The 26349-nt window shown below is 40.9% G+C and overlaps 1 protein-coding gene across 3 annotated transcripts in view; it reads right to left on the bottom strand.

The window, feature by feature from the left end:
- Nucleotides 1-503: 503 nt before the first annotated feature.
- osbpl9 (oxysterol binding protein-like 9) overlaps nucleotides 504-26349 on the bottom strand; it is a 39298-nt gene continuing 13452 nt past the window's right edge. The window contains exons 4-24 of one of the 3 annotated variants that reach the window (XM_080770845.1): nucleotides 24409-24485; nucleotides 20051-20146; nucleotides 19210-19257; nucleotides 16007-16036; nucleotides 15865-15915; nucleotides 14852-14890; nucleotides 10989-11082; nucleotides 10308-10412; nucleotides 9039-9198; nucleotides 8397-8509; nucleotides 8161-8279; nucleotides 7678-7763; nucleotides 6706-6913; nucleotides 6465-6549; nucleotides 6204-6314; nucleotides 6018-6081; nucleotides 5626-5766; nucleotides 4525-4603; nucleotides 4287-4378; nucleotides 3363-3498; nucleotides 504-3042 (exon numbers count right to left, since the gene is read on the bottom strand). In XM_080770845.1, coding sequence (XP_080626971.1) covers nucleotides 2968-3042; nucleotides 3363-3498; nucleotides 4287-4378; nucleotides 4525-4603; nucleotides 5626-5766; nucleotides 6018-6081; nucleotides 6204-6314; nucleotides 6465-6549; nucleotides 6706-6913; nucleotides 7678-7763; nucleotides 8161-8279; nucleotides 8397-8509; nucleotides 9039-9198; nucleotides 10308-10412; nucleotides 10989-11082; nucleotides 14852-14890; nucleotides 15865-15915; nucleotides 16007-16036; nucleotides 19210-19257; nucleotides 20051-20146; nucleotides 24409-24485 — 2009 coding nt within the window. In that variant the 3' untranslated portion in view covers nucleotides 504-2967. Of the gene's footprint in view, nucleotides 3043-3362; nucleotides 3499-4286; nucleotides 4379-4524; nucleotides 4604-5625; nucleotides 5767-6017; nucleotides 6082-6203; nucleotides 6315-6464; nucleotides 6550-6705; nucleotides 6914-7677; nucleotides 7764-8160; nucleotides 8280-8396; nucleotides 8510-9038; nucleotides 9199-10307; nucleotides 10413-10988; nucleotides 11083-14851; nucleotides 14891-15864; nucleotides 15916-16006; nucleotides 16037-19209; nucleotides 19258-20050; nucleotides 20147-22637; nucleotides 23020-24408; nucleotides 24486-26349 lie in introns of those variants that run through there. The other 2 variants (XM_080770847.1, XM_080770846.1) reach the window with 2 other exon arrangements.

Genomic DNA, 26349 nt, shown 5'->3' with positions numbered 1-26349 from the left:
CACTGCACATGGTATGGTGGACCCTCTTGTAAACAAGTGTAATGCTTAATTGGGTCGTCCACTCACAGTTAACAGTCTTTGTATTGAGTTTGTGCTTGAAATGTACTGTAATTCTGCAAACTGTTAATAAATATTTCAATCAATCTACCCATCCCGTGAGCTAATATTGTATTCATAGGCGACCATTTCCAAGCGTACGCTCGTTTTACCCCGCCGGCTACTAATAGTAGCAAATATCGCATCCCGTGAGGCTGCTACACCATGGATGCTTTCAATTGCACCACCTACTGTTCCTTAGCAGTGCAGTACAATACGATTCTGATTGAGAGGTCATGATCTGCTTGTGTACAGTGGACAAGTCAGTACATGTAAATATCTGGCCTAAAGATTGACACCTCTTTATTGATAATAATGCCCTTACACCATTGGCCACAAAATCATGCTGAACAAAAAAAAACTTGTCATCATGTGCTAGGTTTGTAAAGTAAATACAATAGCCTACCTCGAGTAAATTCATGGAGATTTAATAGGCCTATTATGCATCAACAAACAGGAAACTTTGATACAATCAATGGTTATGATCAGAATGAAATAAAAAATACATTTTGTATTGATTGCTTTCTATCAAGCAATACCGATATTGAAATGTGTGGCAAAGCCTCAATTCAATATAATTTACAGACAACATGAAGGGGGGGAAGTAATGGCTTTGAATTTTGTACAACCTCTGCTAATTTTAATTGGCATATTCCTAGAAAACTGATTTTGACAGATGATAAATTAAATCGAACCGTTACAGTACAACCTGCATGTTGAGATTTTCACCATAGGATATCAATGGGTAGGCACACATCACCAAAATATGCATAATTATAATTCCCGTAGTCAAAACCACCTTTTAAGAGACTCCCAAGGCCAAATTGTGAATCAACGTGCTTTATCAACTAGTCAAATACAGCATCTATGAGGAACAATCAACAAAACCTCAGTCGTTGAAATATCCAAGGTAACATTGCACACTGAATATCTCAGTAAACTTCTAAAATATATCACTCTTGGTCTCTCATATCACATGAAAAGTCAACATTTTAAGGGCTTTATTCCAAAATACTGTATATGCATTTAGAAAAAAACCTACCTGAAACGTATTACTCAATACTTCACAGAATTATTTCTGCCTCAGACGTGTTATTGTGTAAGCAAATGTTATAAGCTAGTAGGCTACCTAACAAATAGTATTTCTTAATGAGCAGCTTATTTATGCCAGCAATGTCATCATACTTTAGAAGAGAGGGCCATCATTTTCTTTGTAACTCCACATTAAGATGTGACTAACGTTGGTATGTATGGGAGATTTAACTATGATTGAACTAGGTTGGGGCAGTAAGCCATTTTTTGGTTGGTCATATGTTTGATAGAAAAACATTATACATAGGCTAATATGCCAGCCAACAAGACCAAAACAATTAGGACTCATTACCGTTAAAAACAGTTTGTGTGACTCAAAAGCTTGTATTTGCATCCTCGTTTCCTCTCAACACACATTGATTTCTGCAAGCAATGTGTTTTGAAAGAATTGACTGTAGGTAAGAGGAGGGATAGAATAAGACACAACTTTAATGACTTGCCCTTCTCTAACCTCATCACCTGGCTATTAAATAAACTGGAAACACTACAGTACGAGTAAACAATCATATGGCCATAAATGGCTTTAAAACCCACCAGGGAACATTTCGAAACCAATACCTGTGGACCATAAGAGTCAAAGAGACTCTTTTGTGTCTCGTTTCCTACACATTTTGGAGCTCATACAAGTGCAGTCAATGTATAATTTTATCCATTGATGACCAATACAAAAACAGCTTTATATATTGCCTACATCTTAACAAATCTATCACAGCTTTTGTCCAGTCTGTTTGTAGAACCTACAGCTTAACTCAGGGCTTGCGTTTGGATAGCAGCATAGACAGAAAAAGGATGTTGAAGCATTAACCACTTTAGCCCCATTTTATACTCACGGCGGTGTTGCAGAGAGAAAAAAGCAGATCTACAAGCTCACACAACTAATCACATGTGACACATTGTGAACTTGTAGATTCTCGCCTATAATTACATGCCCGAAATAGGGACGGTAGGGTTAAATATGGTTAATCTATAAGCAGAGGCAATGTTGGTGCATGAGAAATGGGGTCAGAATGTCAAAAGTAAAGTGGAATGATTATCCTCAAGTATTTTTTAACTATTCAAAGAATGAAAAAAAGAGAAAATAAAAAAAGAATATATATTTATATATTGATCATACATATCTATATATAAACAACAGTTGTAACTAGTTGTAGGCAAGTGGCAAAATCCTCCCCCACCCTGTTGTGATGATTGAGTTCCACCACGGTATGAAGCTGTCAGACACTTGGGAGGGGGACAGCAGCTTTCTTTCCTCAGTCACCAGATTCCCTGAGATGTAGAACGCTGTTTTGTTTGTTGAGGTGTGTTTATGATCTGAACAGCATCAGCTCCACCCAAACAAATGGAGAGGGCTTCTTGCGTTCGTCATGTGGAACTGCTGAAGGACTGTGTTGAGGTTGAGAGATGGCACACAGAGGAAGTGGAGATCCATGGAAAGTCCCATCTCAGCTCAGCATCAGGTGGTCTTACGGTGGGAGGGTGGAGCAGTATCGATGGTGGTGGAGGTGGAGTTGACCAAACGAGTGGAGGAGCGTTACTAATTTTCGTTATACATCTTTGAGTTTTTTCCCCCCCCATTGAATTCATTCAACATTGTTTTATCGTCAAATGCAAAGCTGTGTACATATTCAATCATCAGTCAGTCATTCCAAGGCTTGGATAAGAAGTGGTTTGCAAAAGAGTTCTTATGAAGACTCTGTGGTGTGTGTGTGTGTGTGTGTGTGTGTGTGTGTGTGTGTGTGTGTGTGTGTGTTGAGTGTGTCAGGTTGTGTGCCGTCTTCCCTAGTACCCTTGAGAAGCTAATCTCTTTAGTAGAGGCTCATCATAGATCCAGCACTCTCCATCCTCGTGGAACAACTTGAAAAGAGGAGAACAAAGAATCATAACCATGATTCAAGACATTTAAAGTGCACTCTTTTTAATTTAGTTAAACAAATTCAATTCTATATAGCCCTAAATAAAACGACATCATATGGAGCATAATTTTATAATTTCATGACCAACTTAGCGATTTGACTACTACGGAAGGAAAAGATCTGAACTGTCCATATATCAGGAGTAATAAAGACATACAGTATGGCCAGCCCGATCAACAGCTGGTCAGCAACATGGGTTTCTGAATTGTCACATGACCCATGGACAAATGAAGAACCGTTTAGATGGTGAGTAAGCCTCACCCTCGTCTCCCACTGTTGTTCATTCTCCTTCCTCTCTCGGGCCTCAGCTCTCTGTTTCTCCTCGAGCCGATGTTTGGCTTCTGTCGCTGCATCGATGTACTTCAGTTTCAGGTTCAGTGTCACGTCTTTCCATAAGCTGAAGGGTCAAGATATAAATACACAAAAAGAGACCATTTCGTTTTCATGAGTAGGGTATAGGCGAAGATCACTAGTATGGTTTTAATAACACAGTATTTGTGAAATGTACCACAAGACACTCTTTTCTGGGTACTTTACATCAGTAAAATGTTGAGAACCTGATGTTCTTCAGTGAGACTGCAGTCCAGCTGTTAATTAGTGGACAGGCAACAGGTCCCACGCTAATGATAGTACACACGGATATTGCTGTGGAAATTCCACAATGTATGAGATGAGTGTGTGTTATTCTCTTGGTATTTTTAAGCCTTTATTTAAAAGTGACAGTGGAAAGAAGAGAAATGTGAATTTAAAAGTGACAGTGGAGAGAAGAGAAATGTGAATTTAAAAGTGACAGTGGAGAGAAGAGAAATGTGAATTTAAAAGTGACAGTGGAGAGAAGAGAAATGTGAATTTAAAAGTGACAGTGGAGAGAAGAGAAATGTGAATAGAGAAGAGTAAGGGAATTAATCATCTTCCGCAAATGGTCCTGCTGACTGGGAATCAAAAACCAGGGACTCATGGATCAGAGTACTGGGCCCAGGTGGTACGCCTCCTAACTCGTTTGGCTGCCTTAGTGGTTTTCTAATGTTTGTAAGAGGAGAAATGTCCAGAACTGTGCATATGTGTTAATAATAACAAGACCAGGTGCAATGACAGCAAAGCTTGATACTCATAGTACTTAATGTTCATAAAGTGTCGGATTCAAAGTTATAATTTCCCCATAGCAATATGATCACTCATTCTCACCAGCGAGACTCATATTCCAGCTGGTCCTCCAGCTTCCGAACCTTCTTTTTAATGAGTCCCATCTTTTTAGTATCTATGAACAAGGAGTTCTCCTGCCAGAATAAAAAAGAAAAAACAGCAGTTAGGAGATGATAACGCATCAGCAGTGTTTGGAGAGGATCTGCTTGCCAATTACACCTTAGTCAGGATACCTTGACGTGAAAAGTATCAAAATCTAAAATCCAATAAATCAACCTACCCCAGATGCCCACTTGGCAAACATCACTCCATTCCACTCTCCCTCTATGGAGCAGAAAGACTTCTTATCGTTAGGCCCACTGCAAAAAGCACATAAGAACAATGCTTGTTTTAATTCAAATGCCTAAAAAGTAGGTAATTTGTTCCTTTGAAGTGTTTTAAATGCCATTGGCCCACGTAATTTCACACATTTAATACTACATGGAATTAAGCGCCCTCCTGACGATATTGCAGAGAGAACTAATGCAAACCAACTCTCAAGTCGAAGGTTAGTGTAATGGTTTATAGTTGAGGCCATGTGTAAAATGATGGCCAGACTTAAGGGCATGTGTTCACACTATCCTTTTTACATTAAAAACTTTGAGTAGTGTAACATTTTTGAGAAATGCTCTAGGCCACCTTTTATCAGCTGACCAAACACGATATACTCAACTGTGTGTGTCTCAAGATTGCTGGTTCAACCCTCCACAACATGTCTTCAAATTGCCCCTAGCTTAGCCTGAAGTAAGCTTTAAAACAAGCATCATCCAAATGGAGGTCATGGTCGAGGTTGTGGAAGATTTTCAGCAGAAAATGCCCTTAATGGCCCCTACACACTGTAGGAGTTGTTGGCGAGTCATCAGATCGTTATGTATTTCACACTACAGGACACACTAAATCGACACTAAATCGACTAAATTCATTTTTACATCTCACGTACGTGCAAGGTGCCATACAAGCGCGAGACCCAAGATACGATGTCCAGTCGGGGAGACAGCCAAATATCAAACCTGCTAGATATTCAGAACCGGTCGGGAAGGCGTCAGTGAGCGCTTTTATCAGCACTGGATCTTCTCACAGCTCCTTTCACACACCGCGAGCAAAACCTCAAAACCCGATCTTGCGTCAGATCGGGAGTTTTGTCGGCGAGCGCAAAAAACGATCCCAACAGCATAATCTGAGCAAATATCGTGCAGTGTGTACGAGCCATTAGGCAGTGCTTTTTCTTCATAACAGGCGAGTAGTGTGAACAGATCCTAAATTAACTATTTTATTTTATTTTTTAGGATGACACAGAAACCCATTAAAACTGTGCTACACAATTTGAGAGGAGACCTCTTACAAAATTTCTGCAGTGACCCGGTGTTTCTTGCCACCGTAGAAAGGCTTGGTATGGAACACAATGTTGGCACTGTAGCCCGTCTTGGAGCAGTTGATGGTACACTCCCCACCCAGCTCCACCCATGGCACCGTCAGGATTGATCTGAAGAGATAGAAACGGGTATGAACACGTGTATCAGTTCAAAGTCCATTTCAGCAAGCACCACGGTCGCCCGACAAAGTAAAAGTAAAGATAGTCTACTATAATTAAAGACACCATAAGATACCATTTTTCTCATTCACATTATTTATTCTGTAAAGCACTAACTTGTGGTGTTACATAGAACTTAAAAACCCTTTGTAAATATATTGGTAGATGTTATAACTAATATTAATAATAATAATAATAAGTACCTGCCATAACCATTAGGGAAAGTGAGGATGTAGTGTTCGTCATGTTCCAAACATGAAACGCAGCCTAGATCACATACAGGAAAACACAAATGAGTGTTACACACAGCACAACCCTTTTTGTTTAAAATGTGTAGCTATTCATGAAAGTGATTTAAACTTTTAATTGTGTAAGCGAATCCTATATACCTTGGCCGATATTGTGGACACCTATTGACATCCCTAGGAATTTCGACTTAGTCCAGATGTGAGCGTTGAACTGGATTTTCTTACTGTAACACTCTGCGTAAAATGCAGAAACTGGGGAAAAGAGGGTGGAGATGTTTTCATCGCCATCCAGGTTATCACCAAATCAAAGCATTCCAGTGACATTGTATAAATGTTTAAGACAGGCTTCTATGAAGCTTTCATTCAATGCCAGGAGGGGACGTGAGAGGGTCAGATACTCACTGGGAGGGTGGTGAGAGACCTGCTCTGCTACAAAACACACACTGTTGGGCGAAGACCATGGAAGTGGACCATCTGATAGTGTCTCCTGTAAGGAAGGAAAGTTTAACAAATAATGAATAAAGGGGGGGGGGGGGGATACAAAATGTACATAACGTTTGCAACTTCATATTGTAATGTAATATTCAGTACCTACGGTAATTATAATATTCATTCAGTGTGACAAGAAAGAAACAACATCCACCTGCTGATTGACTGCAGGCAGGGGCAGAGTGGGTTGACTGGGTTCCTCTGTCTCATCAGGCAGATCCCAGTGGCAGTAGAAGACCTCCCCCAGGATGGGGTTGTAGGGCTTCTTGGCTACCGAACCTTTCCTCCCTGCATGGAACGCTGACAGGTACCATTTCACCACCTGTACGATGCGGTCCCGGGGCTCCTCCTGGTCAGCAATGCTACAGGGGGCACAGAGCAGAAGTCACACACTTTAAATATCTCAAAACATTAGCACTCAAACTTTCGATTATACTACAAATTAACATCACACCCTCCCCATCTCTATTCTTATTAAATGATGTATCCCAGTTGCTATTAAATAATACCCGTATTCGTGTCTTCTTTGCTGGCGTAACAGCCGCAAAGAAGATGGTTGCTTCGCGCTGGAAACCGCCTCATACATTGTCATTTCGCCAATGGGCTTTGACCTTTCTAGATATCATTTATCTAGAAATGTCTACAGCAAGATTGCATGGTGCAAAAGAGGAAAACATCGAGATTTGGTCTGGTATTGCAGATTTGGTTACGGGCATGATTTAGTCATTATTATTGTTATTATTATTTTCATTCATTTATTTATTTATTGTTCCCATTTGCACAGTAGTAAGAGTACTGACATTTTTTGGCATCTTTGGTCTCGGGGGGAGGGGTGGGTGGGATTGTTTGTTTTTGTGTTTTTGTGTTTTTTGTTTCTTGTTTTCTTTAGTCATTCATGATGTTAACGTATCTTATTGTGATTTTTTGTCTTTAATAAAAAAAACATTTGATAAAAAAAAAAAAAAAACATTAGCACTGTAAAAAAAAAAAAAGATAAGTACCAGATGGGTGTGATTGGTCATATCAGGACAATTAAGATATTGTTATGGTTTCTTTTTGTTAGGGCAACAACAACAGAGGCACCAACGCCTGTGTTCATGGAACGGCACTGAAGTAAGTGACATACCTGACAAATAAGTCGGGATGTGCAAAGAAGTCTGCATACATTTCTAATAAAGACCTCCTCTCCAAGATGAAAGTTGGTAAGACCACCTGTAAAATGTTAAGAAATATTATTACACACTATTGAAACACGCAGAAGACGAATGCCAATAAACACAGAACCAAGTATCCTTTTCTGTCTCGATGAGAGAGGCCTCTTCCATCTACCTGCACATTTGTCAAAGAGACGGGTAGACCAGTATCTTAATATGTAATTATTTTAAAATGTTCATACATTTTCAAAAATAGTGGAAATAGAACATCTACAAGCTCACACTCTGCTTCTAGATCGACTATGTCCACAACAGAGTATAAAATAATGTATTTTGGCATGGTACATTATTTATTTTGGTCATTGTGCCAATTTTCATTGAAACACACAACTAAGTAATGAATCATTAAGTAAGATTGCATGACAGCCTTAGACACAGGAATGTAGGTGCATTACCTTGGTGAGGTCCATGCCCAGTCGGACCTGAGACAACAGGTGCATGATGACGCTTTTGTGCTCCTCCACCGACTCGGACTCGCCAATGTCTTCATGGTCATCATGGCTGTCAAATTGATCTGTCAGCGGAGGGCAGGTTACAATCACATCCAGTGATATCACAAGGTTCACACTCTAGCACTTTCATATCCTAAATATCGCTCTGGTTTGAGTAATATCTTTAAGGATTCACCTACCTGCATCTGTGGTGCCGTTGGACATGGATGAGTTGAGTGATTCATTGGTGTCAGGTCGTTTCAGCACTGTTCCCTCATCACCAAGTGGCAAAGTTGTTGGAGGCCCCAAAGGACTGATAAAATGAAACGGAATGAGAAATGGAGAGGGGGAGAGAGGGAGAGAGGGAGAGAGAGAGAGAGAGAGAGAGAGGAGAGAGAGAGGAGAGAGAGAAGTCAGTGTGGAATGATTTTTTTTCTCCCTTGTGTATTAACTTTGTTGAAAACATGCAAACATGTGATTGCATTAGACATGCCTATGTCTATTCTGTGCCTCCTATGCAGTACCTGTCTGCATGAAAGAGACAGTGTAATTATAGCGTAAAGTGCTCTGACAGCACATTTGCTTTATACAGTGTAGGGGAGGAAGGGCGATGACAACATACTATTAGATACAGTCTAGTGTAGATGGAATGCTATGCAGTGGTGCAGGAAGGTGTTGCTACTGTATTCTCACTATGCAGTGTTACAGGACATTGTTACTATACTCACTCTCTGCAGTGTTACAGGAACGTGTCACTATACTCACTCTGAGTACATTAGTAACAACTTCCTGTACCACTGCACGCACTATGCTGTAGTAAAGGACATCGTTGCTATACTCACTCTATGCAGTGTTTGGGAGAAGTGTTGCTCTGGGAGAACTCGTCAGCATCATAGAACTCATCCTCACTAGAGGAGTAGGAGAAATCTGGCACAGAGTGAGAGGGCAGGGAGAGGCGGACGGGGGAGCCGGCACCACTACTGGGACCTGACGCACCACTCCCTGACACAAGGGAGGAGGGATGGAGGGGAGAAGAGGGGGAAGGAGAGGGTTGGGTTAATATACAAAGCAATTTCAACTATTAATTTAACCAATGCAGTCAGGCATTCTGTGTAACAAAACCAGAGTGCAGTCATATCTGAGCATTCAATCAATCTACAGTACTGTTCAGCTGTCTGAAATTCTGCATACTGCCAGTGTCCCACTAGCAGCTAGCCTGCCTCCTTAGTGCACAGCGCAGCATTTTAATGCAGCTGCCTCAGCAGATATGCAAACAAACAAGAACCCCTAGCCTTATACTGCTTAATTATTAATATACCTTCATTTTATTGAGAGCATATTGTACTTAATATGGAACTGCTACAGAAGTACATTAAATCTGTTCATCTATTTCTTATTATTCCACTGTCCTCTTTTCCTTACTAATTAGTAAATAATATATTTTTGGAAAACATGGACATGGATATGGGTGCACAATGTTCTTTCACCCAATTACAGTACTGTATATAAGAAACAGATGATATTTGTAGTTAAAAACCTTTTAGAATGAAGACACTTCGGCCTTCTCTGTATGTGAAAGTAGGTTTAACAAGGTGGGTCTGAACACTATAATGCATAAAAAATAAATAAAATAATGGTAGGCCTGTCACAATTATTACACAATCCACTGATTGCAATTATTTTAGATAATCGCAATTATTTTTGCATAATCATCAGAACCGTTTCCATACATCTTTATGTATTCATAGCTGATCTACAAGCTCACAAGACATCACGGTATGACACATCATCAGCTTGTAGATTGGATATTTACACTATTGTTGAACATGTTATAAAGTATAAAACTATTAAATATATAGCCTGTACATAGTACATATTTCATTTGATTATTGATACCAGTCATTTCTTTGTACATTCAAGTTGTCATATCTGCCCTATGAAAGTTTTGTTCACAAAGCCTACAAGGTAAACAGATTTTTTTTCTTTATAGTATGTTCCAACCAATGTTCATGGCCAAAAACACAACTGTTATCACAAAAATATTTGAATGACAATTAATCAAGTAAAATGTCATGATGGCGACAGTCGTAGTTGAAAGGCCTTGTTTTCACCTGTGCTGTTTGGTGTTGGCGTCTGTAGGCTGCCCATCACCGTGACGACAGGACCCACAGGCAGCGTAGAGGGCCGAAGGTCTGATTTACACACCTGAGAACAGTCTGTTGAGGAGGACACATATAGACCTTAATTGATCCCGCAGGGAAATTCAGGTGCCATGGCAGTACCACAGTTATGAAACACAGGACATACTACAGAAGAATGATACTGCAGATACTATGGTAATAATACAAAATAAAGAAAAAGAGTAACCAGGTAATAACACAAAGTACCAGAGAACAAGGAATTTTAATATGTAATGCTACAGAACTCTTGCTTGGCCCTCTGCACTGCTTGGGATTAATCAAATAAATCACAATAGTCTTACTCTTGACAGTTAAGAAAGGATGAACAGCAGGGGGTGCTATTTACAACTAAACCAGAACACAAGGAATTATGTCTAAGCTTTCTAAATTATTTTCAGTATTTATTCATGTCATAGTTTTATCTCCTGCGGTCAGCACCTCCCCACTACTGGTGTGCGCTTCTACCTTTTTGTTTGTACAGTATTTATTCATGCCTCATTTGTGGGATGAAGTACTCATAGATGTATTTAAGTGACAATACGACTTTGTTCACTCACACACACCGACAGGCTCCCGAATCTATTGGTGTGAAATGAAGTGGATGTGCAATACCTGTGGGTAGTGTGGTCTGTGTTGGCATGGTGGTGTTGACTACAGTGTTATCCAGAGGAGGCAGGTAGATCCCATCCACTGGGTTGATGGTGCTCTGGAGTGAACAAAAAACAATACTGCCATCAAACCCCCAAAACGTCAGGCTTACGGATTTAACCTGCTACTACTCTGCCACAGTAACTCCTTTCTGCCACAGCCTACAAGTATTGTACTATTCAAAAGTCAAGACCCACTTGAATAGGAAGGAAAGACCTGCATCGAGGACCCCAATTATATCCTCCAATACTACCAAGGCAGGGCTCTACTATAAACTCTCAGAGCTGTCAGAGCAGGGAGGACAGTCTTCAAACCCTGTATATTGATGTATACGTACTGTAGGCCTACATATCAGTTCCATAACCAAGTCAACAACAGGCTGTGAAATGCACCTCCCAGTCAGACTAGCTTGATTACTTTTCACTCTCCCTTTCCTGGAAAAGTGTGGGATTACTAGATTCCATTAAAGATAATCAATAGTGTTAGCTCCACAGCTTGACATCATAACATTGGGCACAGCCTACACTGTAAAAAACTAATAATCTGTTGAACTCTGAGGAACCCCGCGACCTGTACTGAGATAATTGCGGACGTCTTTCTGACTCCGAGATTTCCCTGTGGTAAAACATAAATCTGCAGAGACACGGTGAACCTATGTGACCTGCTCTCATCAACACTTCTATACTTTGACATAGATAAGCAGGCACACAGTACATACAGTACAAAGTAGCCCATTGCCCTGCTGTAATGGGGTCAATGTAAGCATTGATTCAATGATGGGACCTCTGTAAACAATATGATCCAACATGGGAAAACATATCGACCTCTATGACGACCCCGTTAGGACTGGAGTTCTGGTACAACTGTACTTCCAAGCAGTGGATGGATGCAAGGCTATGCAAACAGGATTTATTATCACCATAAAAACATCATATTGACCCATTATCAGACATATTTTGTTGATAACCCTTTACCGGTACTTTGTGTATTAAACTACAGTGTAGGTATAGTATATAGGAATACTCTGCAAGTGCTTAAGATGGGGGGAAATGTAATATTTTAGACTAACACCAAATGTATTCTTTGTCAAATATATATACACCGGTATATATTTTTTCTTTTTTTTACGAAAAAATGGATCATGGCATATTCCATAACAGATCAATGCGAGTAAACAGAGAATACAGTCAGTCAGAAAAAGCACAAGAACAGCCTCCTTCAATCAGGTCCTGACGGACGCCATGCTGGCAGGCCATGCAAAAACAGCCTTTAGAAATACCAAGGTGAGATCCTAGAAAGCAGCCAAAGGGCAGTAAACCTGCAGAAACCTGTGATCAGCATGCTGTGTGAAAGATGAAGACAAGCAAAGAACAATAGGAATGACGTGAGAAAGTAATGTAGTGTGATCGCCCGGCAGTAAGACAGTTTCCAGAAGCACAAGCTGGCCCTGCCTGAGGGACATACAGTATAGAATGAAACATCTAACATTCAAATGTGACAAATGAGTAATGATTTAATTTGAGGCGTAGTATCCGTCTGTGTGCCTAGGGAAACTGTCATAACGTCGTAACAATCACCAGAGATAAATATGATTAGACGTGGGAAAGAACATGCAGTGACTTGGTGCAAATTGCTAAATCTCAGCTCAGAAGAAAGTGTGGGGTATGATGTCTTTTTTACTTTTCCATTTATACCCCCTACCCACCCACTGTGCTTTCTTCCATCTCCTCTACCCACCTTCCTCTTATTCACATGCCTCGAGGAAAGTAAGACAATAGCTCCTAATAATAGCCAATTAGAGGACTATTGCATTGTCATGGTGGGACCAGAGCGAAGGTTTGTTGATTAAACCAATAGCAGGAGAGCAATGATGCAGGAAAGAGGGAATGGGATTCAGCTTTTAGACCGCTGTAAGCAATGGTTACTGACCAATGGATTTACTTTACTGAATGTAATATTAATGCAACAATTAACGACCGTAAAATAACACAGGGGACCTGGGCCTTTTACAGAACAGTACATTATTAGGACAGACAAGTATCCAGCTGAAATGACATGTGCTTGTTCTAAGTACCGGTACATTTTTCCTAATGACCACACATATTGGTGCCATTGGTGCCACTGTACTTGACACAACCAGTCAAGCACACCACCCATTTTAAAATTGAGGTCTACTAATAACTGTAAGGTCAACGGTGACTTCACTCTAATGTCTGCACTGTAGGCCGGCCGTAGCTGAGTGGTTAAAGAGGCTGTCTGGGAATGGACTCGTGGCTCACCGTCTGTGTCGAAATGTCCCTTATGCAAGACGTTTAACCCCTAGATTCTAGAAGCTGCCCATGAGCAGTCATCTGCTGGGTGAAGCAGTAAAAGTAATGTCCCCTTCTATGGGGACCAGAAAATATTCCCCTTTATACTTAAAGGGTAAGACCACTGTTGTAGAGGTTTGGGTTGTGTAGTTACCTTGCCATGATATAACTACAAATGGGGACAAGAAATTAAAAAAAAATGTCTCCAGTGATTAGAAATTGATCATTCAAAATATGCTCCTCATTGATTTACATTGTACACTGAAACAGCTCTCAAAGTCACTCTTTTAGAATGTAAACAAACACAAACTAAGTTTGTGTCCATTACACATACCGTAGCTGTGTAATGGAGTGGGTGCACCACTCAATTCTTTTTAACTTCCTGTTGATTTAGCCAGTTTTATTAGGAAGAAAACCAGGACTGGATCCGTGAATCCGGATCCAGATGTTCGAATAGTAAATTCAACAGGAAATTAACATTTTTATAAAGAAAGCATTGGTGATGCTCTATATTGTCTGAATCAACTTTGTTTGTGTTTTTTACGTACTAAAAGAGTGACTTTGAGAGCTGTTCAGTGTACAATGTAAGTCAATGAGGAGCATATTTTGAATTATCAATTTCTAAACACTAGAGCAATTATTATTTATTTATTTTCTACATTTGGAGTTACATCATGGCAAGTGGCAACTACACAACGCAAACCTCTATAAAAGTGGCCTTACCCTTTAAAAGCAAAGTGTGACCATGCACACAAGCCATTACGTTTATCTGGCAAGATGCATGTAGCGAGAAGGCTAGATTATGTGAAGCACATATGTCCTATTAATAATACATAATACTAATGTCTGTGAGATTATGTCTGCTGTATAAGAGCCCTGGAGGCCTAAATTGCTGCTTTACATTATGTTAAAGCAGGAAGCTAGTCGACTCAGTAAACAGCTCTCTACGTGGCCTGACATCTATTAGTCCTTGATGGTTCAATAATAATCAGCCCTCGTTGTACATGGATAAATCAATGGTGAATTAGATTACTCTAATTAGGTAGGTGTATGTGTACTGTAACACTCGCTCCCACACAAACACCTCAGTGTTCATTTATACATTTGTTACTCTGAGTGTAACAAAATTGACCCTTACGGGTCTATTTGGTTACATTTGTACACTCTCAGAGTAAAATGAATTACCTAGTATTCTGCAACAAGCACATGCACATTCTGGCCAATACATACACTCATACAGCACACACAGACTGTGTGAAGTATAGTAGAAAACCACTCCCAGTTAGAGAAATTACAAGGCCAAGTTGAAAAGCAGGAAATATTTGATTAAAAGGGGGTAGTGGTGGCAGAAGAGAGGTGTACTACAGATAATGCTTATCACCAAATTAGATAGCATGCACTAAACTAATAAACGTCTGATTGATCTCCTTTTCAACAGTGAAGAGTCAATTAAAGCAGAAAAGGACAGAGGTTTGGTTGATTCCAGCTGTTTTCATAGGCAGAGAACGTCAAACTTACTATAAGTCCGTTTGCGTGTTGCTGTTCGTTACTTTGATCCTTAAAATTTTGAGAAGAAAATGTTAGGCTATTTGTAGAGGACGGGTCATCCCTTAACTCATAACGGTGCTACCAGTTTATGCACATACTCTCAAACATTGTAAGTCTGTAAGACCTATTAAAAGCCAACAGGAAAGTGAAAACCACATTCCAAGTGAAGAATGCCAGTGAGGTCTACCCCTCTCTGGAACATAAAACACTTCAATCAATTCATTAGTAACACGCAGCCCATTACCCAGTGTGGCATTTCTTTCATCACATTGCAAAATTCACAAGTTCCATCAGAATATAAATACAAGCTGAATATTTATAATTATACATATTCAACAAAATAACCCCAGTAGTTTTTTTTGGTGAGTGGACGTCTGCTTTAAAGCTACAATCCATAGGATTTTTGTCTCACACAATGGAGAGAGGTAATGGCTACAATGTCTGAACTACAATAAAGATGGCAGCTGATGTAGTGTTCAATACGGTGCGCCATGATGCTAGTTGGTGTCTGACTCCTAACGGACACCAGGGTCTAAATTTAGCAATGGAGGAGTAGGGAGGCCACATTCAACCGTTGTACTATATTATTGTACTATTGTTTTAATATTTTTTATACAGATTGGTTAAAATAACATTTTAATAATTGAAGTCCTGAATTGTAACTTTAAGCAAAGTCTCACCTAACCACCACATAAAGCAGAAATGATTGCACCACTTCCTCCCACTTCATCTGAAAGTAATGGTTGAGCCATGTGATGAAATTAATACTGGGAGCACAGCACCCATAACCCTCATCAAACACCAGCCCATCTAAGAAGCTAGCTACTTCAAGTTGGGGAGTTAGACAGATGTTAACATACAGTGCACAGTGGCATGACCTCACAAGCATGATGCAATGAAAGTGCCAACATCAAACAAAATAATAATAATAAATAATAATAATAATAAAAACAAAATAAAGCATGCTTTGACCACGCGTTTACCTTGGCAATTTGCAGCAATACAATACAGTGCTTGATGGACTCTACCATACTCTGAAAAAAGAAGAGGAAAATGAGTTACACACCCATGCACATACTCGGAAGAAAAAAAGGCTTTAAAAGCTTTTTAAAAGTTTCAACTTACACAAGTGGTCTCCTTCAAATTTTCAATTTTCTGGGGAAAAAAAAGAATCACAATAGCAATGGTTATAATACAATTTGGGCAGGATCAGACTCAATGGAATGAACCCTAGTCGACAAACTACGGTACTAATTTGTCACATAAATAAAATAAACTAGGATACCAGATAAACATCAGTGCCAGTCATTGAGGAAATGAAATCACATGGCAGCTTTTTCTTCAGTTTCTGTGAAACTGCCTGACAAGGAACTGGATAGGCTGAAGTGATATTAGGCAGACCAGAACAGAAGAAGTGCAAATAGGATGTTCCAAGTAAAACTGTTTGTTTGTTTTTCTGTCCCCCTCACAATTTCACATCATGCTCACAAAAATGCATTCAATAGCGTTACAGGACCACAATGGAAGTCCTTGAAGCTTTTTGTCTTATCCTTCTAGCATCATTTCATAATCGCACCACTGCACTATTTGCAAACTGTTAATAAGGTATTCAATCAATCAAAAGTCCTGGGAATGATGGGAGCATGTATGAATAATTTCACACCTGTGGTGTGACAATATAAGTTAATGCTCACTAACTTACATAATCTCTTTCATACTGTAAAAGAGATTTAAATTAGTGGGTATGACCTTTGTCTGACTCAGCACACAGTAAATCTCTTAGTGCTCCTGCCAGGTATTAATTCATACATTCTTTCGCCTCTGCCACAATCTTTTCATTCTCAGCTCTTCTTTTGAAGGAGAAAAACCCACGACCCGTGAACCGGAAGTGAAAACCGGCTATTCATTGTCCTTTTTAATCACCCAAAACATCCATTTTGTAACCGTGATCAGTGATTTAGTTATCGGCCAGCGTGAGTAATGTTTTGTTTCCGGTTCATTGCCTATTTACTCGATCGCCTACCCAGAGGCTTTCATATGATGCATACGAGCGTGATCTAACTTAATCAATAAAAAACATTAATTGCGAACGCAGTGAGCACTTACTATGAGACCTAGCAGATCATGTCTGTCTGTCTGTGTGTGTGTCTGTTTGTCTGTCTGTCTGTGTGTCTGTCCCGCTATCCAAATATGGAGTGTGTTGCATCAGCAATCACTCAGCTCCATATATGGGCACAAAAGGGGCCAGGTCCACTCAGCTCCATATATGGGCACAAAAGGGGCCAGGTCCACATATACAGTAACAGCGGGACAGACACACAGACAGACAGACAGACAGACAGACAGACAGACAGACAGACATGATCTGCAGGGTCTCAGCTGCGTTCGCTTCCCGCGTTTGCGCGTCTTACTGGTATATAGTAATATTAACAAATATACTTGTCAATGGCAGACAACAGGTGGATTTAAATTGATGAGTATACTCGTCAATGGCAGTGAACACCAGAATAAGCAGGGGGAGAATAGGTTTTCATACGGTGAAAAGCAGAAAATGGCAGAAAATGTTAGGCCACTTTTAGACGGCAACGGTCTCCAGAGAAAATGACAAAGTCCCGTTCGTTCTCATTTTTGATTCAGCCTTTACACGGAGACGCAACAGTGAATGAAAACGCTGTAATGTGCATGCCAGATCGCTAGGTGGTGGTGACGGACTGCCACATAAACCAGACACACATGTACTAGAACACGTTTCTGTTGCAGCGGTGGCCGAACGGTTTGCAGAGCGGTCTTGATATCGGAAGGTCGCTAGTTCGTATCCCCGGACCGGCACGTTAAAATTACCACCGCTGAAGTGCCCTTGGACAAGGCATTGAACCTCTACCATGAAATGTTCTATGAGCAGGGCCTGGCTGTAAACAAGTTATTGAGCTTAGTCCAGTTACCCTGGGTAAACATAGTACCTTTCCTTTCCATATCACAAGGCTTTTTGTTTACATTCACCATCGCTAGTCGCTACATTTGTATTCGTAGGATGAGCGTTGAGCGGGCGAGGGGGCACTTGCTCATTCTAGGAACTCCAAATCGCCTACGGGCCGGCTCTGCATCAATATGTAATAAACATAAGTGTTGTGAGTAAAGTGCCTTGCAGAGTCGAACGTAATCATAATCGCAAGAATACATACGCAACGGAGGGTGAGAGAGATTTCTCCCTTGCGTCACGTCAGTTACGAGATCCGTCTCGTTCTGTCGGGTTGAGATCTGATCCCGAGCCTACGCAACCATATTGCTTGCGTTGCGAACCTTGCGACGAGGACACCCTGCCCACCTGGAGGCAGCAGAGAGCAAGAAGGCTTTTCCTCCTCTGCTCGACCCCTCTTGAAAGAGGACAACACTTCCGCCGGCACATTGAGTTGTAAATGTAAACACGATCGGCATGGATTGGATATATCACATTGGAAGTTAAACAGGACAACATGACATCAGCGTTCGAAGCACTGCTTTGCAAACTCGTCTGTGATTATCAGGCCTGGACTGACGTTATGTCCAGTGGGCAATGGGCCGCCTAAAGAATGGGCCGCCCCCATTGCTTTTCAGATGAGATTAGTGTCTCCTAATCCTATGCTTCCATTTGGCAGTTTACAGACGCGACCAACAAACCATATTTTCCGTTGCTGTTGATCATTCACTAGCGGCTTCCTTCAGTACAGTTTATACAATCCAAACATATTTGACGCATCTCATTCGCATGTAATAAAATAGACCAACTGCAGGTGCCAGGGGGTGTAACAGCTGCCATCTAGTGGGCGAGTAGATGCTTGCACATTAAAGATTATAATAGACGTAAGAGACTATGTATAAAATAAGCTTGTGTTTTTTGTGTCCGTTTGACTCCCCCACGCAAGGAACAAAACGGACTATGTAGAGGTCTTAAGCCCACGTGAGCCATGATGTCAAATGTTTTGCAAATTCACAGTTTGGCACATTCACGTGGAGACAGGAGGAGACAGCGTTTTCAAAAATGTCCACTCTGGAAGGAGTTTTCACTTTGTTACGTTTTCAACCCCCGAAAACGCTGTTATCTAAACGGACCCTGCAAACTAAACTTTATTTTTACGTTTTCTATGGACACCATTCTCATGTAAAGGGGGCCTTGATTTATATCTGTGTAAGGAAATGGATGAATTAACGCCAATGATTTAGCTGCGTATTAGATACATGGCTCTATCTGTTATGGCACAATCTATTATCTGCCTGCTGTCAGCCATTGTTAGAACAAAAGGCCACAGTTCCAACAATGCATGGACAAGATCAGGAGTGGTGCTACTCACTCTGCGTGACTCATCCTCCTTACAGTCCTTGATCTTCTCATCAAAGAGCTGTGTGACAGAGAGAGAGAGAGAGAGAATGATAAAGGTGAGATGGAATATGAGCTGTTAATGGGCAAGGGGGCAGTGAAACACGCATTGAAAATTATGTGCAGACAGCAACATGGCATAGAGATCATATGGTGGCAATTACTGGCCGTATTTTTACCCAGGCGATAGACACAGAATGAGAAGGAGTAGCCATTAAGATTAGTCACATTTGTTTTCCTGATGTGTACTTCATGTCCGGTTGTAAAAGTGAATTTGTAAATCTGCAAGTTATTGTTATGGCACCTCTACCACTATCAGAGGGTGGCCAGTGGAAATGGATGGGAAGATGAAAGTAATGGGATCACACTAGGTTCAGGGTTTCAGCCTGAATGTGACAAGATGCATGTGGTAAGATGCCGATAAGTCTAAAAGTTTGTGGTTAACCAAATTAAAACCAAATTTAACATGTTGGGCCGTTGTCCATCTTTTTTTAAACAATCTTGACACATTTTTTCAAGAATTTGCAACCTTTTTCACGAAACAACTTCACAAAAATAGCATTGCGACACTATGTGAGCTTGTACATTGGCTATTTTTGCACAAGTATAAAATAGGGTATAAGTGATTGATTCAACTTCCATAGTAGTAGTAGTAGTAGTAGTATTATTACTTAGGCTGAAAAGTGTACACACGGTATGCCCTGATCATGGAGTTTACAAACTGATCTATTAAAACAATTAAAATTTGCTTTGTTCTCTGACACGAACTGCTTGTGTTAGCTGTGAAGTCACCTGCCCAGTAAAACATTTCTCACCTTTAACTGGTCGATCAAAATCTGCAAGTAGGCATCAGCTTCGGCAAGCTTCTTGTCAAAGTCTTGAACGCTAGGGACAAATCCAGTCTCTGCCTCCTGGAGATGGACAGAAACAAAATGCCAGAATGTTACCACACCTTGTCATAATCTTGTCATATCTAAAACCATAAGAAAATTATAAAAGTAGTAGAATTCAAAACAAAACAAATCCAGATGAAGGATTTGTGACAGACACGTCAGAAATTGTGTTTTTTCCCCCCATACTGAGGATATACATAGACCTGTCCATTTGTCTGTTAACTCCTAGCCAGGTAGGCTTTAAAGTGTTACACAAAATGGTGGACAGAAACATCAACAGTTTAGGAGAATCTTCCAGCAAAGCATGGTAGCAGGGGCTAATATGAATAGTTCAACTAGCATTGTTTAAAGGCTAGCCTACATAAAAGGACAGGTCTGCCTGCCTGCCTAACTAGAGGTCAGCGCATTTCAGGCTTCAGCACAACTGAATCAAGAAAGCCTTGGCTAAAGAGAATTAACACAGTAAAAGAGAACCATTGGACATTCTTCACATGAGAGAAAGGGGGTTTTGTCCATTCTGTCAATTAGTTAACCTTATATAAGCTCTATCCCAAAACAGCTGCAACAAACACACTGCACTCACAGCCGCACACAAAACAATATTCTTCAGTTGTATGTATTAAGCACTTTCTAACTTGTTTCGATGTGTGCTACATAATCTTATTATTATTCCTGTTAATATACTAGCCTATTTCCTGTACAGACATCTGTCATCATTTGCAAATTATAATTTGGCCATTTAGCAAATGCTGTCATTCAGACATTTACTAAATGCTTAGATACTGCTTTCCCTGAAGAAAATAAACCTATATCTGACAATGAGAAGAAAAAGCAACTTCTATATACGGTACAGCAAGACGTATATATATATTCAACAAGACGATAAAAAGTATCCATCCAACGGCACAGTGCAGAGCCAGGGTCAACAACAGTTCTCACTGCATAACAGTGACTACAGTACAACACAAAATATCACTGCAGAAATGGAAAAAGCAGAGAGAACACTGCAAAGTACAGCAGATGACATTAATCAGCTAATGCCTGGTTGGGTTTGAAACTGAGACCACTTAACCTTTCTGAGCGCTACTGCTTCTTTAACTTTACCACGGTGGGGAGTCATGCTGTGTCTGGAGGTGGAAGGGTTCTTTCTCTCTACTGTGAAGAAAAGCCATCAACAAACGAAAACGACCCCGGCAACAGCAGTTTAACAGTGGGAGGTTGGTAACTTTATAGAGAACAAAGTCTAAATTAGCTTACTGACTGACAAGCCGAATGGTCTAAACTTCCTCTAAGGATCAAAGGTGTCCTTTGCTTTCATTGTCAGTGTAACTGCAGTTAAGTACAGGCCAACAGCTGGGTGCTCAGGTGCCTGAGTAAAAAATAAAAGTAAACTAAATACAGCTGATGTAGAAAGCAGTATTGGCCTGTGTGTGTGTGTGTGTGTGTGTGTGTGTGTGTGTGTGTGTGTGTGTGTGTGTGTGTGTGTGTGTGTGAGTGAGAAAGTTCACACTTTCGTGAAACTGCATTGTGTAGCAGTTTGGTTGGTGTCAGTGCCGGGGTGTCAGTCAGAGTCTCAGTTTAAAGATGGAGTGCCGTGATTTTTGTACTTTTTCTGTTATTTTTTCTGTAATTTTAACACTTTCTGTACAAAAAACCCAATAAATTTGTATAATCATAGTACCTGATGATCATGACTGTGGTTGTGCTCCGCTGCTGCACTGGCACTAATACACAACACGATACATGCTAGCAGCAAGTATGTGATGTCTCACCTACACAAGAGACAATGGTTCTATTCTGCTGTTTCTCCACTTGCACTAGAAGCATTGTATGGCCATTCGGCCAACTAATCTCACCCACTTTTTTTTTACACCTGTAAACCTGTTAAAGTTGAGTCGTTATTGTGTTCAGGAGACATCAATGGTTGAAGACAAACCATTACAGATTATGCCCCAAAACCACAGAAGGATGATGAAATTGGCACGGTTAAAGGTAGTCAAGTTGACAAAGGGGATCATGGACAGAAAGCATCCCTGTTATTATGTAGCAAACAATATAACTCTTATGTCAACATCTGTAACACAGAAGTTCTTTTTCCGGCTGACCAGACTAACTTGGAAACAGAATGTCAGAGAACGGGCGTGGGTTAAAAACAGCCACTCTGTCACATTTTCCTGACCCTCCCTTCTTTACTGAAACAGCCCAAAGCAGTGATAAGTCTACATTCGTACCCTTGGACACTGTCCAGTAAGACTGTTTAAACAAGCTTGCTAAGTCTTACAAACACAAAATGCTCACAGAGGCACCACAGACACACCGTCCTCCTTTAAACAACACAAGTACTTTACCTCCACGTTCCTTTCTATTTGTCTTTCCAGTGCAGTGTGACCCACTTTAGAATGTCGCTGTCCCCAGCGGTGCAATGCAGGCTGCAGCCGCTATGTTCTCCCAGCTACGGTGGTGCAGTGGTGTCAATGAGTGAGTTGTTGTGTGTGTGTGTTTTACTCACAATGCGCTTTGCTCGGATGGACATGCCTCATTGATCTCTGCCTCTGTATCCCACCAGGCCGAGCCCCTGAGCTTGACACTGGATCTTCCCCCTTTCTCTGTCCTTGTGTTCTTTGCTTTTCCCTTCCCTACAGCAACCAATACACGCTGTGATGCCACTTTCTAACTCCTCTCTTCTGTCCTCCCAAATGGAGCCAGAAAGTGACTAATAAGCACTACTCCTTTTCCTATTTGCGGTCTGCTGCTGATATAATTCGACACCAAAGTAATTACAAGAAAGCATTCAGATTGAAAGCTAGCTGGCTAGCTTGGTCTGGCTAAATTATTCTCTACAGCAGCATCAGCTGAGCATTGGTATGAGGGTAGACGAAGCCCAGCTAATCCTGGACCCTCCCCTGGCAGGAAACGCGCACTTCCTCTCACGCAGGCAGTGTGGGGAGAAAAAAAAAACACAAAGCAGCAGCCAGTGCTGACATCAACAGCTGCCCTGATAGGCTGAAACACAGAGGCCAGATGTCTGGCTTGGTTGAGTAAGCAGTACTTTCATTGGCTACTGTGGTCATATGATGCTATGACAGCAGTATGTTAATGTACTGTACATTGTGTGTATGTGTGTGTGCATAATTTCAAGCAACCAGACACACGCAGCCTGTCAGCAAGATTTGTTACAAGGGGGAAAGAAAGAAGCGGGGGGGGGGGGGGGGGTGAGGTGAAAGGGCCGTTTATGCAAAGGGAAAGGGACAATTTTGAGAATGAGAGAGGAAGACTAGACCTGAATGCAGTAAGGGGTGAAAGGAAGGAGTGGGAGGCTCGGTTACAGAGGGAGAGCAGAACATAAGGTAGCAATAACAACTGGAGGGAGCAATGGGAATGTCTCTGTGCACGCTCAGGCTAATAAAACATGTGGCCGCTCTTCCGAACTTATCATTTTAATAAATAAAATGTTGTGGGTGCACAAAATGAAGGACAAATCAGTAGACGGAAGAAACAAAAATGTCATTTCTCGAAAAATGAATAAGTCTTTATCACCAGCAAACCCCAAGTGTATCATCCTCAGCACCCAAACTTTCAGACCATGTCAACATCTGTGTTCCTAAAACATGTCTTTCTTACCTGAAACATTAAACCCCATTTGATACATGTCACTTTCAGTGCCTCTACTTTAATTGCTTTAAAGTACAGACACACACACACACACACACACACACACACACACACACACACACGGTGAAGTACTGTAGGGTGTATCACCATGAGCTAGGACTGTCACAATCATGTGTTGATTTTAGTTGATGATTAATTAGCATACAAATAATGGCGATTAATTATTTAATTTGTAAATTAAAGTTGCATAGGGCAGAACTTCTATGCAGAACTTCTCTGAAATCACTGCACTGACTGACAATTACCAGTACCAACAATAATCAAATGGCCAAAACAGTCATATCCTTAATATAGTACTTTCCAAATAAAAAGCAATGTATCTCAGTAATGCATCGCAGATCTGCTATTTTCACTGTTTTTTTAAATCCATAATATAAGCATATTTCATTATTTGTGATAATTTGGCGTCCCCATTAGTGAATTGGGATGACGAGTTTAAAGTGTGTGGACAACGATGCGTAAATAATGATGGAAATATGAAATGTCTGTTAATTTCACCCAGCTGTCTTTATACAGATGAATGGAGAAGATACTGCAGCAAACATAATTGCGATTGGGTAGAATACTTTGCGATGAGGCGATTTATGCAATAGTTGAGACAGGCCTACCCTGAGCTGGAGGGTGTGACGGAGGATAGTCCCCTCTAAGGCGTGGATCCACTTCTCTCGCTCGTCTGCATCTCGGGCTGAGGGCACAAACACACAGAACAAACAGCTGGTGAGCCACGTTGTAAACAGGTAGGCAGCCACCATCCGGAGATTAGTCTTCCCATCATATGAAAACGTGTGATCAGCAGCTTATGATGTTCTCTCCCATTCTTATTTTGAGGTTCACCCAGTCCTTTACACTCTTTTATAAACTTTTCCAAGTGCTCAAAGCGCTTTACAATGGTTCATTCATTCATACATTGGGAGGTGAAGCGGCGAACAGTCGACGCCAGCGTCCTCACTTCCCACATTCACACACCAATGGTGGCAAGCTCACACCGACCGACTCATTGGAGGCAATGTAGGGTTCAGTGTCTTGCCCAAGGACACTTCGACATGTGGACAGGAGAAGCCGGAATTCGAACCGCCGACCCAGCGATCATTGGACGACCTCCTGAGCCACAGCCGCCTTGTGACAACAAAGTGCAGTTTAAGTTATTCTTCTACGATTTACAATATAGTATTATTGTTGGCATCCAATCCATACAGCAGACAAACTCAAAAACTGGTTTCAGAGGTAAGTTAACCTATTCTTCAGGACTTCATAATAAGAATAGCCACAGGCAATTTTACAAATAAAGCAACGGTTACTATAACTACTCGGAATTCTATTACCGTGGTCAATGGCAAATCTTGAGACGTGTGGGGACAAAAGCCGTTTATATTTAAAAATAAAACTTGTATGAAGTGAGGGTTGCTCACTGTGGCTGCCACATGACATCACTGCTTAAAGCAAACATTGAAAGTCCATAGACATGTCCTCCAAATGACGGCACGAGTGGAGGGATGGGGGGGGGGGGTTGTTGATATTTGGAGGAGCATGAAAACATTAAAAGTCCATAGGCCACATGATGTCATGTCTGAAAGCCAGATGTTGAGAGGATGATACGCAGTCAAATTGAACAATGTCAATAGGTAAAAATGTCTATAAGTTATGATATTAAATCTGTATGTTATTCAGTGCCACTGCCAGTCATTTTTCATTGAGCTTGGAATAGACTGTAGAGGAGATGAATGGCTGGGCTGGTGAAACGCTGAGCAGCACCACCGCGAAGAAGCTTTTAAAGACATTAAAAGGCAGCAGGGGCTCACGCCAATCCACTCAGCCAGTTCACTCACTCCCCTTTCTCTCTCTTTCGTCTTCCCTAAGTTTCACAAACTCTCCAGAGGAAAAGATTACTACAGCTAATGTGGTTTAGGTATATTCACGACAGCCTAGCCGGTCCACTCCATCTAACAAAAAATAAACAAACAGTGCCCTTATAGACTGTATGCATCATAAAGACTCAAATTGCAAGGCTAATCTTTGCCCTGGTCTGTGGATCACATGATGCATGGCCTATTTACTTCTAAGATAGGTGTTAGCTAGCCAGCTATGTCCCACACCCCCATGATATTTTCTTTGCTAAACAAGATGTCTACAACTATCCAGCCATCCAGGCAGTCACATGAGGGGACACACATGATGATGATCGAGGTCACCTGACACAACCCCATTCCGACACTAGAGCATTTACCTTGATATAGCAATTCACACTATGGGGGAAATTAATTCACGAGAGCATTCCCAGGTAAGGAGACAGATATAAAGTATCAGTCATCACCAAGGGGGTATAGCGAAAGTGATATTTCTCTTCATTAAAATAAGTGTTCTCTAAATTCCAATTATTGGCGTTTTGAGTGTCTAGTGTTATTGTCTAAACAGAAAATATTTGTTTGGGTCAGGATAACAAATTAATAATGTCTATGCAAAATAAACAATGAATGAGGCTCGAAGTGCCTACACAGTTCAATGGATATTTATTTTTGGGAATATAACGTTAGAAACATTCTTCACAGTTC

The sequence above is a fragment of the Protomyctophum bolini genome (genome assembly GCF_963924005.1).
Source record: "Protomyctophum bolini genome assembly, chromosome: 8".
Lineage (NCBI taxonomy): Eukaryota > Metazoa > Chordata > Actinopteri > Myctophiformes > Myctophidae > Protomyctophum > Protomyctophum bolini.
The sequence above is the reverse complement of the archived record's forward strand: the minus strand, read 5'-3'. Positions and strand labels throughout refer to the sequence as shown.